The following is a 12,654-nucleotide window of genomic DNA, read 5'->3' on the forward strand; positions in this document are numbered from 1 at the left end:
GTTGACCAATAACTTTGCACAATCAATGAAAATATGGGTCCCTGGCTCACCACCCACCCCACTGTGCTGCAACCACCTTGTTCAATAACAAATAGCACTTGCACCAGCCCGTTACCTGGCGGATATCCACTACGTGGAATACCGCAGACTAATTACTGCGGCTAGACTGAATGTCCTTAATTCGGCGGTTTTGAGGGGAAGATTTGGAGGAGTCCCATACGGTCAGAGAATGTGCCATTGTGCCTTGGGTGAGGTAGAATCCACAGAACACATTCTACTGAGTTGTCTCTTTTATAATGATTTAAGGCAATATCTTATAGACCCGTATTTATCTCAGTTTAGTTCCCGACCAAGAGAACGTCAGGCAGCATATTTGCTAAACAAGCCCACTGGGAAAATAACCTTCTCAGTGGCTAAATTCCTCTTCCTGGCGCTCAAGTGTCGGAAACGTATAATCGAATGTCTTGATGTGGGTTATCTGTAGGAGGTTTAGTAGCGCGGTCATACCCCATTTATGTATCCCTCTGATGCCTTCAGTTTTATATTTTTTATATTTTTATGTATCCCTCTGATGCCTTCAGTTTTATATGTTTATCTTTGTCTTGAGAAATGTTTTTTGTTGTTGTTTGTTTCTGACTATCGGTCGAATAAAGTATATATTGATAACTTTGCACAATCAATGAAAATATGGGTCCCTGGCTCACCACCCACCCCACTGTGCTGCAACCACCTTGTTCAATAACAAATAGCACTTGACTGATGTAAAAAAATAAGCCACACATCATCTTATGATTGAAAAATAAAGAGGGAACTCACATTATTACACATCCCGACTGGTACTCAGAGTAAACATTTTCTGTTTGTTTCCTGGAAAACATTGTCACATATTCTAGTCTTTGTACAGTATCCACTATTTTCAAAGCACTTATAATAATGAGAAAAACAATATATGCAATATAGAGCATGATACTTAATAGCAGCTAAAGACGCTATCAAACTATAACACTGTCTGCCTCTTGCTTCGATGCCTGTATATGCGCAAATGAGCACAGAAATGAGAAGAAAAAGAACAAATACTTCAGGCATATATCTTTTTGCATTCTACTTGCTGTAGACCACAATGAAGTTCGTTGGTGCAGGTTTACAGGAGCAGTTTAAATATATGGGAAAGAGTACTTCAGTCCCAACCATTCCCACTAGGGAAATTAAACCACCTGAGAGAGGCAGAGAAGCACTTTGGGGAACTTAAGATGTGTTTTCCTTGGCAAGAGCCTGGACAAAGACGGAGGGTTTGAATGCTGTGGAGCTGCTGCTGGTGGACTGCTAGCATCATATACTCAGAGAATCCATAACACATTATTAAAATACGGAACTTGCTTGCACAGGAAACAGTGGATGTCTTAAAAAGGGGCTTAGGCAAATTATCGGAGGAAAAGGCTACCAGGAGCTACTAGACATGGTGGCTGAGTTCTACCACCACTGCCAGAGGCAGTAGGCCTGTGAATATCAGGTGGGCAGGGTACTGTTGAACTCCTGTCTAGGAGATGAGTAAAAGCTGTAAGACCATAAAATGCATTTCTAGATCAGAGCAGCAGAAAAGGGGGGCATCCCGCTTCCAAAAATTGCTAGCCAGATGCTTCCTGCCTTGATCATACATGCAAGGGAGGAAGGCAACAGCTTTCCCTTGGGGTTTGCCCTACAACATTTTTAAAAATCCCTCTCTTTTTGCCAAGAGAATTATAATGCCTATGAACATGGAAAACCTGTTTAGGTCTCATGGCTAATTGCCATTGTTGGAATCATCCTTTAGGGATGTCTCCAATGCTTTCCTTAAAAACAAAGCAAATTACAAGTGGTTGTAACCAGTCAGTTGGTCAGAGCGTGGTGTTGATAACACCAAGATTCCAGGTTCAATCTCTGTATGGAACAGCTGCATATTCCTTCATTGCAGGGGTTTGGGCTAGATCAGGCACCCCCAAACTTCGGCCCTCCAGATGCTTTGGATTACAATTCCCATCGTCCCCAACCACTGGTCCTGTTAGCTAGGGACCATGGGAGTTGTAGGCCAAAACATCTGGAGGGCCACAGTTTGGGGATGCCTGGGCTAGATCAGTGGTGGCCAAACTCAGCCCTCCAGCTGTTTTGGGACTACAGTTCCCATCATCCCTGACCACTGGTCCTGTTAGCTAGGGATGATGGGAGTTGTAGTCCCAAAACAGCTGGAGGGCCAAGTTTGGCCACCGCTGGGCTAGATGATCCTCAGGGTCCCTTCCAACTCTACAATTTTATGATTCTAATAGTTTAGTTCTTCCTGTGCCTTGTGGGAGTAGAAGTATATAAAGGTAAACATGTGGATAAATGGCCATCTTTTAGGCAAAGAGTAGTCAACACATGGTTCCTGTGTTTATATTTAGTTCCTGGATGTGGAGGAACTACTTGAAGAGGGAACATTCTGTAGAATTGAATGAGAGTAGAAAGCCAATGTGGGCCTTGAGGCCGAAGAGTAAATTGGGGCCCCCGTCTACTGTATTTGAATAATGAGTTTACCTCCAGTGCCTGTTTCCAAGAAAGACTGGGCTTTCCAGTTCCCTCTAGATGTGATGGACTGCAAATCTATGACCATTGGCTTGTCAGAGATCTGACACAGAATTCTTGTTATAATAAAAGCAGCCAGTCCCTTGTCCCTCAGCCCCGGCCAGCTTAGCCCTCCAAGACCCAGGGCAAATCTACCTGGCTGCCCCCAACTCTACAAGGACCTGCTGGACCCTCCTGGATTCTGCAATGACCCAGCTCTTGAAAAGGAACATGAGCAGTGCTGCATCAAAGCTTGTGTCTGCTACCAGAAGACATTTGCAGCTAAAAGCTGATATGGGCTAGCTTTTTCTCACAGCTGATGTGGCACACTAGAATCTTATGCTAGCTGGCATGTCCTCTGGATCCTGTGAGTTCAAATAACACCATTGTCTGAGACCAAAAGATACCTAGACCTTCTGAAAGTGTTGCTTAAAACTGCTGAAGATTGGCCATTGTGATTTCTTTTAATTTTTTTGGCACAGTGGAAGACAGAGACAAACGGTTTCCCAAATTTATTTATCTTTAACCCTCTTTGGCAATAAACGGCAATCAAATCAAGTCACTCCGCATCAGTTCAGTGGAATTTTCTTTTTAATATTTGCGGCCTTCCTCAAAGCTTCTTTGACGTCTTTGTTCCTCAGGGTGTAGATGAAAGGGTTGAGGAGCGGGGTTATAACTGTATTCAGCACAGATACCACTTTGTTGACCTCCAGAGAGGAGTTTGCTTTGGGCTTCACGTACATGAACATCACTGTTCCGTATTGTATGGACACCACCATCAGGTGGGCGGCACAGGTTGAGAAAGCCTTCTGTCGCCCCGACGAAGAAGGGATGCGCAGTATGGTGGAGATGATGAAGATGTAGGAAATGGCAGTGAGTAAGAAGGAGCTGAACAGGAGAAGGGCCGACCCCGCTAACACTATCTGCTCGAGCAGGTGGGTATCAGAGCAAGCCAAGCTCAGCAATGGGGTCACATCACAATAGAAATGGTTGATTAGGTTGGGGCCACAAAATGGGAGTTGGCAGATCAAGATGGTCTGCACTATGACAGTGAAGAAACCTCCCAGCCAAGACCCCAAGGCTAACTGCAGGCAAAGCTTGCTGTTCATGATGATGCTGTAATGCAGTGGGTTGCAGATGGCTATGTAGCGGTCAAAGGACATTGAGGCAAGCAGGCAGAATTCAGTAGCCCCAAGAAGGAAATGGAAAAAGGCTTGGGTGATGCAACAGTAGAAGCAGATGGCCCTCCTCTCTGCCAGGAAATTGGCCAGCATCTTGGGCGACAGGGTGGTGACATAAAAGATCTCCAGGAAGGAGAAGTTCCCTAGGAAGAAGTACATGGGGTTGTGGAGATGGTGATCATGGATGATGATGAAAACAATCAGGATGTTGCCTGTGACAGTGAGGATGTACATAAGCAGAACAGGAACAAATAGATACTTCTGCAGCTCTGCGGAGCCTGGAAACCCTTGGAGGATAAACTCAGTGAGGACAGTTTGATTTGTTTGAGGCATTTCCCGGAGAAGACTCATCTGCCTGACTCCTTTCTATATACCTGCTAAGAGTGTGGGGGGGAAAGATGAATAAGACAGCAAACTATTGCTGATATTAATATTGTGCAGCTTGAAGGGACTGAATGCATAACAACTGACTCATTTCTGAAATAAAAGATTGTCCACGCCCAAAAGTTTGATTCAAAGCTTTACCTGCATAACTTTCTTCAAAACAGAGCAAACAACAACAACAGTAAATGATACATCCAAACAGTTCTGTAATATCCAAGTTCATTATCTTAAAAATAACTTTAAACAGGACTGAGGTCAAAACTCTAGCTCTCCCCCATTACAGCCTTCATTACAGCCTGAGGTTATGTGCTCCTAGAGTGAGCTCCATTATCAACCAGGATTTGCTACCTGGTACCTTTGTTACCTGATCTAAGGTTAAACACTCATGTGTTAGCTAGCAGAGAATAACAATAGTTAGTTATCAACAGATCTAGGAGTTTAGAGAGCCCAAAACCCCACATTAAAACCTTCCGTAATGCACAAAGGCATTTCCCCTTTCGGTGTCAATTATACAATTATACTTAACAAACTAGCTGTATCACCAGCCTGCTTAGATTTCTAGTTTAATTTCAGAACAGGCTCAGGTACCCTATGTTAAAGCAATAGGCATGTTATACAAGGGGGAGGGGAGGACACCATACCAGCTGCTCCTAGTATAGATCTGTGGGATTGCATTCCATACATTCTCACCAATCCATACAACCTTTTAAAGTGAGTATTGCAAGTAGGATGAAAGTTCCCTTTGAGAATCCAGTGAATTCATTCTTGAGGCAGGAATTGAATGATGTATAAAGAGAAAGAGACATTTAGATTTAGATTTTGTTCCGTCTAGGGAAATGAAACAAAAGTTGAAACTTTTGCAAGGTCCTTCTCTAGCAAATGTACAACCACAAGTTAACCTTCCTGGTTTCCACCAAGATAGACACAGCAATGTCTGCTTGATTATTATAGCTCATATCAGAATAATAAGTTTGCTTAATATTTTTCCAGCCGTGGTGGAGCAATAACAAGCAAGGGAAAATGGTATGCCCCCCTCCAGATGAATAAACATATTTTAGGAGAAAGCAGAACTTAATTTGCTTAAATCTTCAATCAGAACTTATTAAACCTCCTTCACATTTCAATCTTAATTTAACACGTAAGTCTTGGGACTTGGCACTTAAACTTCCCATTAGAATTTGGTTCACTTAAAACACACAACCAAGACTAAGATGGTTGCATTTTAAAAGGCCATTCATTTAACTCATAGTTGCACATCAAAAATCAATTATTTCAATGGGTCCTAATATATTATGTATATTATTCTGCTCCTGCTAGTAGCGGGCAATGACAAAAACCAATCCCACTACTAAAACTCAACCAGTCAGGAATAATGCTCACAGATGTCTGGCATGTGAGATTTGAAAAGGGATGGAGGTGAGATTTGATTCAGTGTGCACTTCAGTCCAAATCTACCAAATGTGTAATTTCCAAAACAGTATGAGAACCGAAATGCAGCTGTGCTTCCAAATTCACACTAAATTTTGCAATGAAGTTCTCCAACCTAGCAATATTAATAAAAATGCATTTTATTGGGAAAGTGTATAAAATATGAAAAAGGTTAGTAGGGAAGGGCATACAAAATCCTTTTTATTAGGAGAAATTACTTGCAAAAAAGGTGTACATTAGTCCAAACTGCATATAAAAAAGGTATTGATTAAGAAAAATTGCACTAAAATACTGGTTAATTTCTTTTTAGAATTGTATTGCTGCATAATGCAGAGAACTGAATTTAAGATTCCGAAAAGCGAGGGGGAGAAATAAATAAAATGAAATTGTAATTGATATATCCTTCCATCTCCAGACGCTACCCACAAACTTCCAAACTGATCTTCAGAAACAGTGGTGTGAGAAATCTGTTTTAAAATGATGAGAGAGAAAAGAGAAATATAAAGTCATGCTCCCTAGCTGCTCTGTGCTCTAAAATTTCCTTCGCCCTGATGCGACTAAACCTGTAACTAAGTCAAATTATGTTCAAATTAAGCATACATTATTTCTCTGTGCCTTCCCCGCTTTCAGGTTTTACTTGCAGGAGCACAAACTCTCTGCAGTGTAAAATACAACATAGTAAAATACAACATAGGCATAGTAGGTAAAATGTACTTACTGAACATGAAATAAATGATATGAAGAAATGGCAAGATCAGCCAGGATGAGTCTATTCATACAGCCTATGGACCTTCAACTGCAAGAAATTTGTCTTAGATCACGAACAAAAAACAAGACACAACCAACATTTCTTTAATAGAATCTAAAACTTTAAACTCAAGGCACTAAAGAAGATATATTCAAATTGTAAGTGACAGCAAGATAATGAGTGCAGATTTTATGAGGACACAATAAATAATACCAGTTCTCAGTATTATGAGGAACGTCATCTTGGAACTGAGTTATTTTATGTTTTCAATGATTTTATTTCAAACAATGAATTTGTTTTGAAGCAGCAGCAAACAATAATATCCTCCAGGGACCTCATTAAGAGGGATTTCCTTCTTGTACACTTATTATTCCTCTAACTGGGATTGCTAAACTTATACACTTGCCAATGTAAAAAAACTTCCTTCCAGTAGCACCTTAGAGACCAACTATGTTTGTCATTGGTATGAGCTTTCGTGTGCATGCACATACCAATGACAAACTTATTTGGTCTCTAAGGTGCTACTGGAAGGATTTATTTTTTATTTTGTTTCGACTATGGCAGACCAACATGGCTACCTACCTGTAACTAGAACTGTGGAAGGCACCACATTGAGTCGCATGAAATGGAAGTCCATCAACCTGGTATCTGAAGAAGTGTGCATGCACACGAAAGCTCATACCAATGACAAACTTAGTTGGTCTCTAAGGTGCTACTGGAAGGAATTTTCTTATTTTGTTTCAACTACGGCAGACCAACAGCTACCTTACCTGTAACTAGAACCTGCCAATGTAGTTTAGCAAACAGAATTGTTGATTTAGAAGAAGAAAACTCACAGTTCAAAGAGAAATGTGTGTGTGTTGTGTGTGTGTGTGTGTGTGTGTGTGTGTGTGTGTGTGTGTGAGAGAGAGAGAGAGAGAGAGAGAGAGAGAGAGAGAGAGTCTAAAAAAACATATCCAAATGTTGATAGTGAATTAGATAGTGAAGATTTGATATCCAACGTCAGCATGTGACATATGTAGATGTATCTAAAGCAGACAATATTTGTTATATGCCTGGAGTAGCATATAGGCTGAAATATTATACCTCACATGTGTCCATTCAACTGTTTTGATTCATGGAACTGGCACTGAGCATAAATCTAAACATCACCTTGATATGCCCACTGGAATGAGAAAGACTTTGTAGTGACAAAGAAACTCAGCTAGTTGCTGGTATACCATGAGTTCTCATATTCCATGACCACTAGTGGGTGGTAGTGCTCAAGAAACTCGAAGGAACCCATGATCTGGTATTCTAAATCAGAAAACACCACCAAAGCATTCCTGACAGATGGCTGTCAAGCCTCTGCTTAAAGACCTCCAAAGAAGGAGACTCCACCACACTCCTTGGCAGCAAATTCCACTGTCAAACAGCTCTTACTGTCAGGAAGTTCTTCCTAATGTTTAGGTGGAATCTTCTTTCTTGTAGCTTGAATCCATTGCTCTGTGTCCGCTTCTCTGGATCAGCAGAAAACAACCTTTCACCCTCTTCCATATGACATCCTTTTATATATTCGAACATGGCTATCATATCACCCCTTAACCTTCTCTTCTCCAGGCTAAAAATGCCCAGCTCCCTAAGCTGTTCCTCATAAGCATCATTTCTAGGCCTTTGACCATTTTGGTTGCCCTCCTCTGGACACGTTCCAGCTTGTCAGTATCCTTCTTGAACTGTGGTGCCCAGAACTGGACACAGTACTCCAGGTCAGGGCTGATCAGCTGCATTGGTTATGTGCAATAAGCATAAAGGGTTTATAAGCCTTTATAAGCATACACCTATTCCTCAAACTTCTTGCACAAATGCAATAGGGTAGATCAGGCACCCCCAAACTTCTGCCCTCCAGATGTTTTGGGACTACAATTCCCATCATCCCTGACCACAGGTCCTGTTAGCTAGGGATGATGGGAGTTGTAGTCCCAAAACATCTGGAGGGCCGAGTTTGGGGATGCCTGGGGTAGATGATGGGGTTAGTTTGTTTCCCGTTGCTGCAAATGGTCGGGCATAAACCAATGGGTTCAAGTGAGAAGAATTCTAACAAAGCATTAAAAAGAACTGCCTGGCTGTATGAGATGAACAGAAAGCCTTGGAAGGTGGTGGGCTGTCCTTTGCCAGTGGTTTTTAAGTGGTGGCTGGGACGACACCTATTAGGGATGTTATAGCAGTAGATTTGTCGCATCAGCAGGGATTTGAAATATATTACCATTGAGGTTCCTCTGTGGATTCCCGCCATTCAGATTCCAATGCCATAATTCTAATTAGCACACATAAAATAGATCTTTGCCCAAATCTGCCCCTCCGCCTTTGAACACTACATTGCCTCTCACAAAACTACTCACCTATATACGTGTATAAAGGTAAAGGTCAAGGGAACCCTGACCATCAGGTCCAGTCACAGACGACTCTGGGGTTTTGGCACTCATGTCGCATTAGGGGGAGGGAGCCGGCATACAGCTTCTGGGTCACGTGGCCAGCATGACTAAGCCGCTTCTGGTGAACCAGAGTAGCGCATGGAAACGCCGTTTACCTTCCCGCCGGAGCGGTACCTATTTATCTACTTGTACTTTGAGGTGCTTTCGAACTGCTAGGTTGGCAGGAGCAGGGACCGAGGAACGGGAGCTCACCCCATCACGGGGATTCAAACTGTCCACCTTCTGATTGGCAAGCCCTAGGCTCTGTGGTTTAACCCACAGCGCCACCCGCGTCCCGCTATATACGTGTATACAACGTTGCATTTAATGCAGTGATGTGCTTCATTCTCGAATTGTTCTACTAATAACACCACTAGCATTTTAGTAGAACAGATTAAATCATTTCCTGTTTTCCAGTATCTGAAGTGGGGGGGGGAACCATTGCTTCCTGTAATTTTTTTTTTTAGCCTAAATATATCTCCCTCCACCACCACGTTATCCCCGAGGAGATGTTCCTCTGAGAATTGCCCAGATGCATATCAATGAGAATCTATCACTGTGGGAGCTGGCCACAATGTTTTCCTCCAGTATAAATACTCTACAGAAAATTATGAAAAGATGGGAAAAGGTGCCGGATCTGACTGCTTCTGTTATGTACTGAGCTGAATCCTAGAACAATAGGATTCAGAATCAGCGGGAGCTACCCAATCCAACTCCAGGTGGAAGTGAATCCGCAACCTGATTGGCCTGCTGGAGCAGCCAATCAGGCGGCTGGCAGAAGTGAATCTGCTACCTGATTGGCCTGTAGGAGCAGCCAATCAGGCTGCAGGCAGAAGTCAATCCACAATATAATTGGCCCACAGGTGTAGCCCTGAAGTAGCCAATCACGCAAGGCCCATTGTGTAAATAATGTATATAAGCAGATGGTTTTGGGAAAAGAGCCATTCGTCTTCTCTTCTTCTCCTTGATGAATATGAGCTGAATAAAGAGCATGAAATTCACTCTCGACTCCGAGTATATTTCACTGGCGACGAAGGTGGGATCCTGCTGAGCTGACCGCCACCACGCACTGCACCGCAGCACCGCCACCTGCTGCACCGCTGCATCGCACCGTGCATCCAGGTTTCAGCTCCAGGACCCAAGGAACCCAGAATGGCAACCGACAGCAGCTTCTTGCCATTCAAACCAGCATCAGGAGACTGGGAAGGGTACGCCGCCCGTTTCAACTTCCTCCTGCAAGCGAAAGAAGTCACCAACGATGCCATGAGGAGGGCGACATTCTTCAGCGTCTGTGGAGAGGAGACGTTTGAAATCGCCCGGGCTCTCCTTGCACCTAGAGATGTCGCTACCGTCTCTTACAAAACAATAATGGAACGGCTGAAGGAGCACTTTTCACCACAGCCCTCGGTGGTAGCTTGCCGAAATGCCTTCTACGCAAAGCGGCAAGCCCCGGGGGAAACCATAACTGGGTTTGTGACCTCCCTCCGCCAAGCCGCCCGGTTATGCAACTTCTCAGAGTTGGAGAACATGCTTCGTGACCGCCTCGTCGGTGGCCTGAGGGACGAGATGTTGCAACGACGCCTCTACGCCAAAAAAGACCTCACGTTCCAGATTGCTCTGGAGGAAGCCCTGGCAACCGAAGCCGCCGAGAGGTCAACGCAAGAGGCACGACCGGCCCCGCCATCCCAACCGAGGGTCTACCACGAAGACCTCACCGACGAATCCGAATCTGACAGGGAGGAAGTACACCGAGTACAGCGGCGCACTCAAGCAGCACACACACCACAGCAGCCTCGACGAGAAGGAGGGAACTGTGCAAGCTGCGGGGAGAACCACGAGAGGAGGACCTGTCGTTTCCGCAACGCAGAGTGCAGGCAGTGCAGAAAATTGGGACACATCGCCCGGGTGTGTCGGGCTCGACTCACCCGTCGACAAGCATCAGATGACCGACCCAGGAGCCCCAGGTCACACGGCACCATGCACCAAGGCAACTCGACGGAGATCACGGACTACCAGGTATTCCAGTTGCCCCATCCCAGCACAGAGAAAATTTATATAGAGGTACAGATAGAGGGAGCCCCATGCCGCATGGAGCTGGACACGGGTTCAACTCTATCCATAATCTCGGCCCGAACATTAAGGGAACTGTGCCCTAATGGGGGTCCCAAACTAAGGCCGGCCCCATTCACCCTCCGGGACTTCCAGAAACGTAAGGTCCCTACAATGGGGGTGGGGACCTTCAGGGTGCAATATCGAGGGCGAAAGCAACAATTGGACTTGCTGGTAGTTAAGGGCCCCTACGTTAGCTTACTGGGACTGGCATGGTTTGGACCTCTGGGGCTAGCCGTTACCGGGGTGAACCGCACTAGCTTACAAGTGGACGTGGACGCCATATGCAAAGAGTTTCCAGGGGTTTTCGATGGGGCATTGGGACAATATACAGGACCCCCCATTGCCCTACAGCTAGACCCCGCTGTACGACCCATCAGGCACAAGGCCCGCCGGGTCCCGTTCGCCCTGAAACCCCGCATAGACGAGGAATTGGACCGGCTCGTGGAGCAAGGAGTGCTGGAGCCGGTGCCCAACGCCCCCTGGGAAACTCCAATTGTCACACCCGTCAAGCCTAACGGTTCGGTCCGCATCTGTGCAGACTACAAATGCACCATAAACAAGGCTCTCACGGCCCATGCATACCCAGTGCCAGTGGTCAGCCATGTCCTCGCCACCCTGGCTGGGTCAAAAATCTTTGGCAAACTGGACTTGGCCCAAGCGTATCAACAGTTGCCTGTGGACGAAGCCACAGCAGAGGCTCAGACGATTGTGACGCACAGAGGGGCATTCAGAGTAAAGCGGCTGCAATTTGGCGTTAGCGTGGCACCAGGCATATTCCAGAATCTAATGGACTCTCTCCTTAAAGGGATTCCTGGCGTCACCCCCTTCTTCGATGATGTACTGATCGCCGGGCCCACACCAGAGGAATTTGAGGACCGCCTCCGCTCCGTCCTGCACCGTTTCCAGACGGCGGGCCTCAAGGTGAAGCGGGAAAAGTGTTTACTGGGAGTGCCGCAGGTGGACTTTCTGGGATTTAAGGTGGACGCAGAAGGGGTCCATCCAACCGGTGACAAGGTACGGGCCATTTGTGAGGCCCCAGCGCCCAAGAGCAAGCCCGAACTTCAGTCATTCTTGGGACTATTGAACTTTTACCATGCCTTCCTTCCCCATAAGGCAGCGGTAGCGGAGCCCCTACACAGACTCCTAGATAAAAGGGCCCCTTTTAGAACAATAGGATTCAGAATCAGCGGGAGCTACCCAATCCAACTCCAGGTGGAAGTGAATCCGCAACCTGATTGGCCTGCTGGAGCAGCCAATCAGGCGGCTGGCAGAAGTGAATCTGCTACCTGATTGGCCTGTAGGAGCAGCCAATCAGGCTGCAGGCAGAAGTCAATCCACAATATAATTGGCCCACAGGTGTAGCCCTGAAGTAGCCAATCACGCAAGGCCCATTGTGTAAATAATGTATATAAGCAGATGGTTTTGGGAAAAGAGCCATTCGTCTTCTCTTCTTCTCCTTGATGAATATGAGCTGAATAAAGAGCATGAAATTCACTCTCGACTCCGAGTATATTTCAGCTTCCTACTCTTAACATCCTGACATGGGTAGAATTTATGGCAAATCTGCTCAACTACACACAGAGTAGGATCACGGCACCAAAGATGATCACAGTTTGTGAACATGCACATAAGGGAACACACATACACACAAACAAACAAACAACACTATGGACGATCTTGGGTGTTTGTTTTGTGTTGAGGAAATTCCTCGTGTATCTTCCCATTTAGAAGAACTGACTCTCAGAATGATTATTGTCTGGTTATTACTAAATTAATC

The 12,654-nt window shown here is 45.1% G+C and overlaps 1 protein-coding gene across 1 annotated transcript; it reads right to left on the minus strand.

The window, feature by feature from the left end:
• Positions 1-3,143: 3,143 nt before the first annotated feature.
• Positions 3,144-4,106, minus strand: LOC118095691 (olfactory receptor 6X1-like). The gene has a single exon (XM_035136923.2). The coding sequence runs from the start codon at positions 4,104-4,106 to the stop codon at positions 3,144-3,146; it is 963 nt and encodes a 320-aa protein (XP_034992814.2).
• Between the last annotated feature and the right edge of the window lie 8,548 nt (positions 4,107-12,654).

The sequence above is a fragment of the Zootoca vivipara genome, chromosome 12, assembly GCF_965207765.1.
Source record: "Zootoca vivipara chromosome 12, rZooViv2.hap1.1, whole genome shotgun sequence".
Taxonomy (NCBI): Eukaryota; Metazoa; Chordata; class Lepidosauria; order Squamata; family Lacertidae; genus Zootoca; species Zootoca vivipara.

Coding starts and splice junctions, on each gene's coding strand:
- LOC118095691 (XM_035136923.2), bottom strand. CDS start 4,106: ATGAGTCTTCTCCGGGAAATGCCTCAAACAAATCAAACTGTCCTCACT.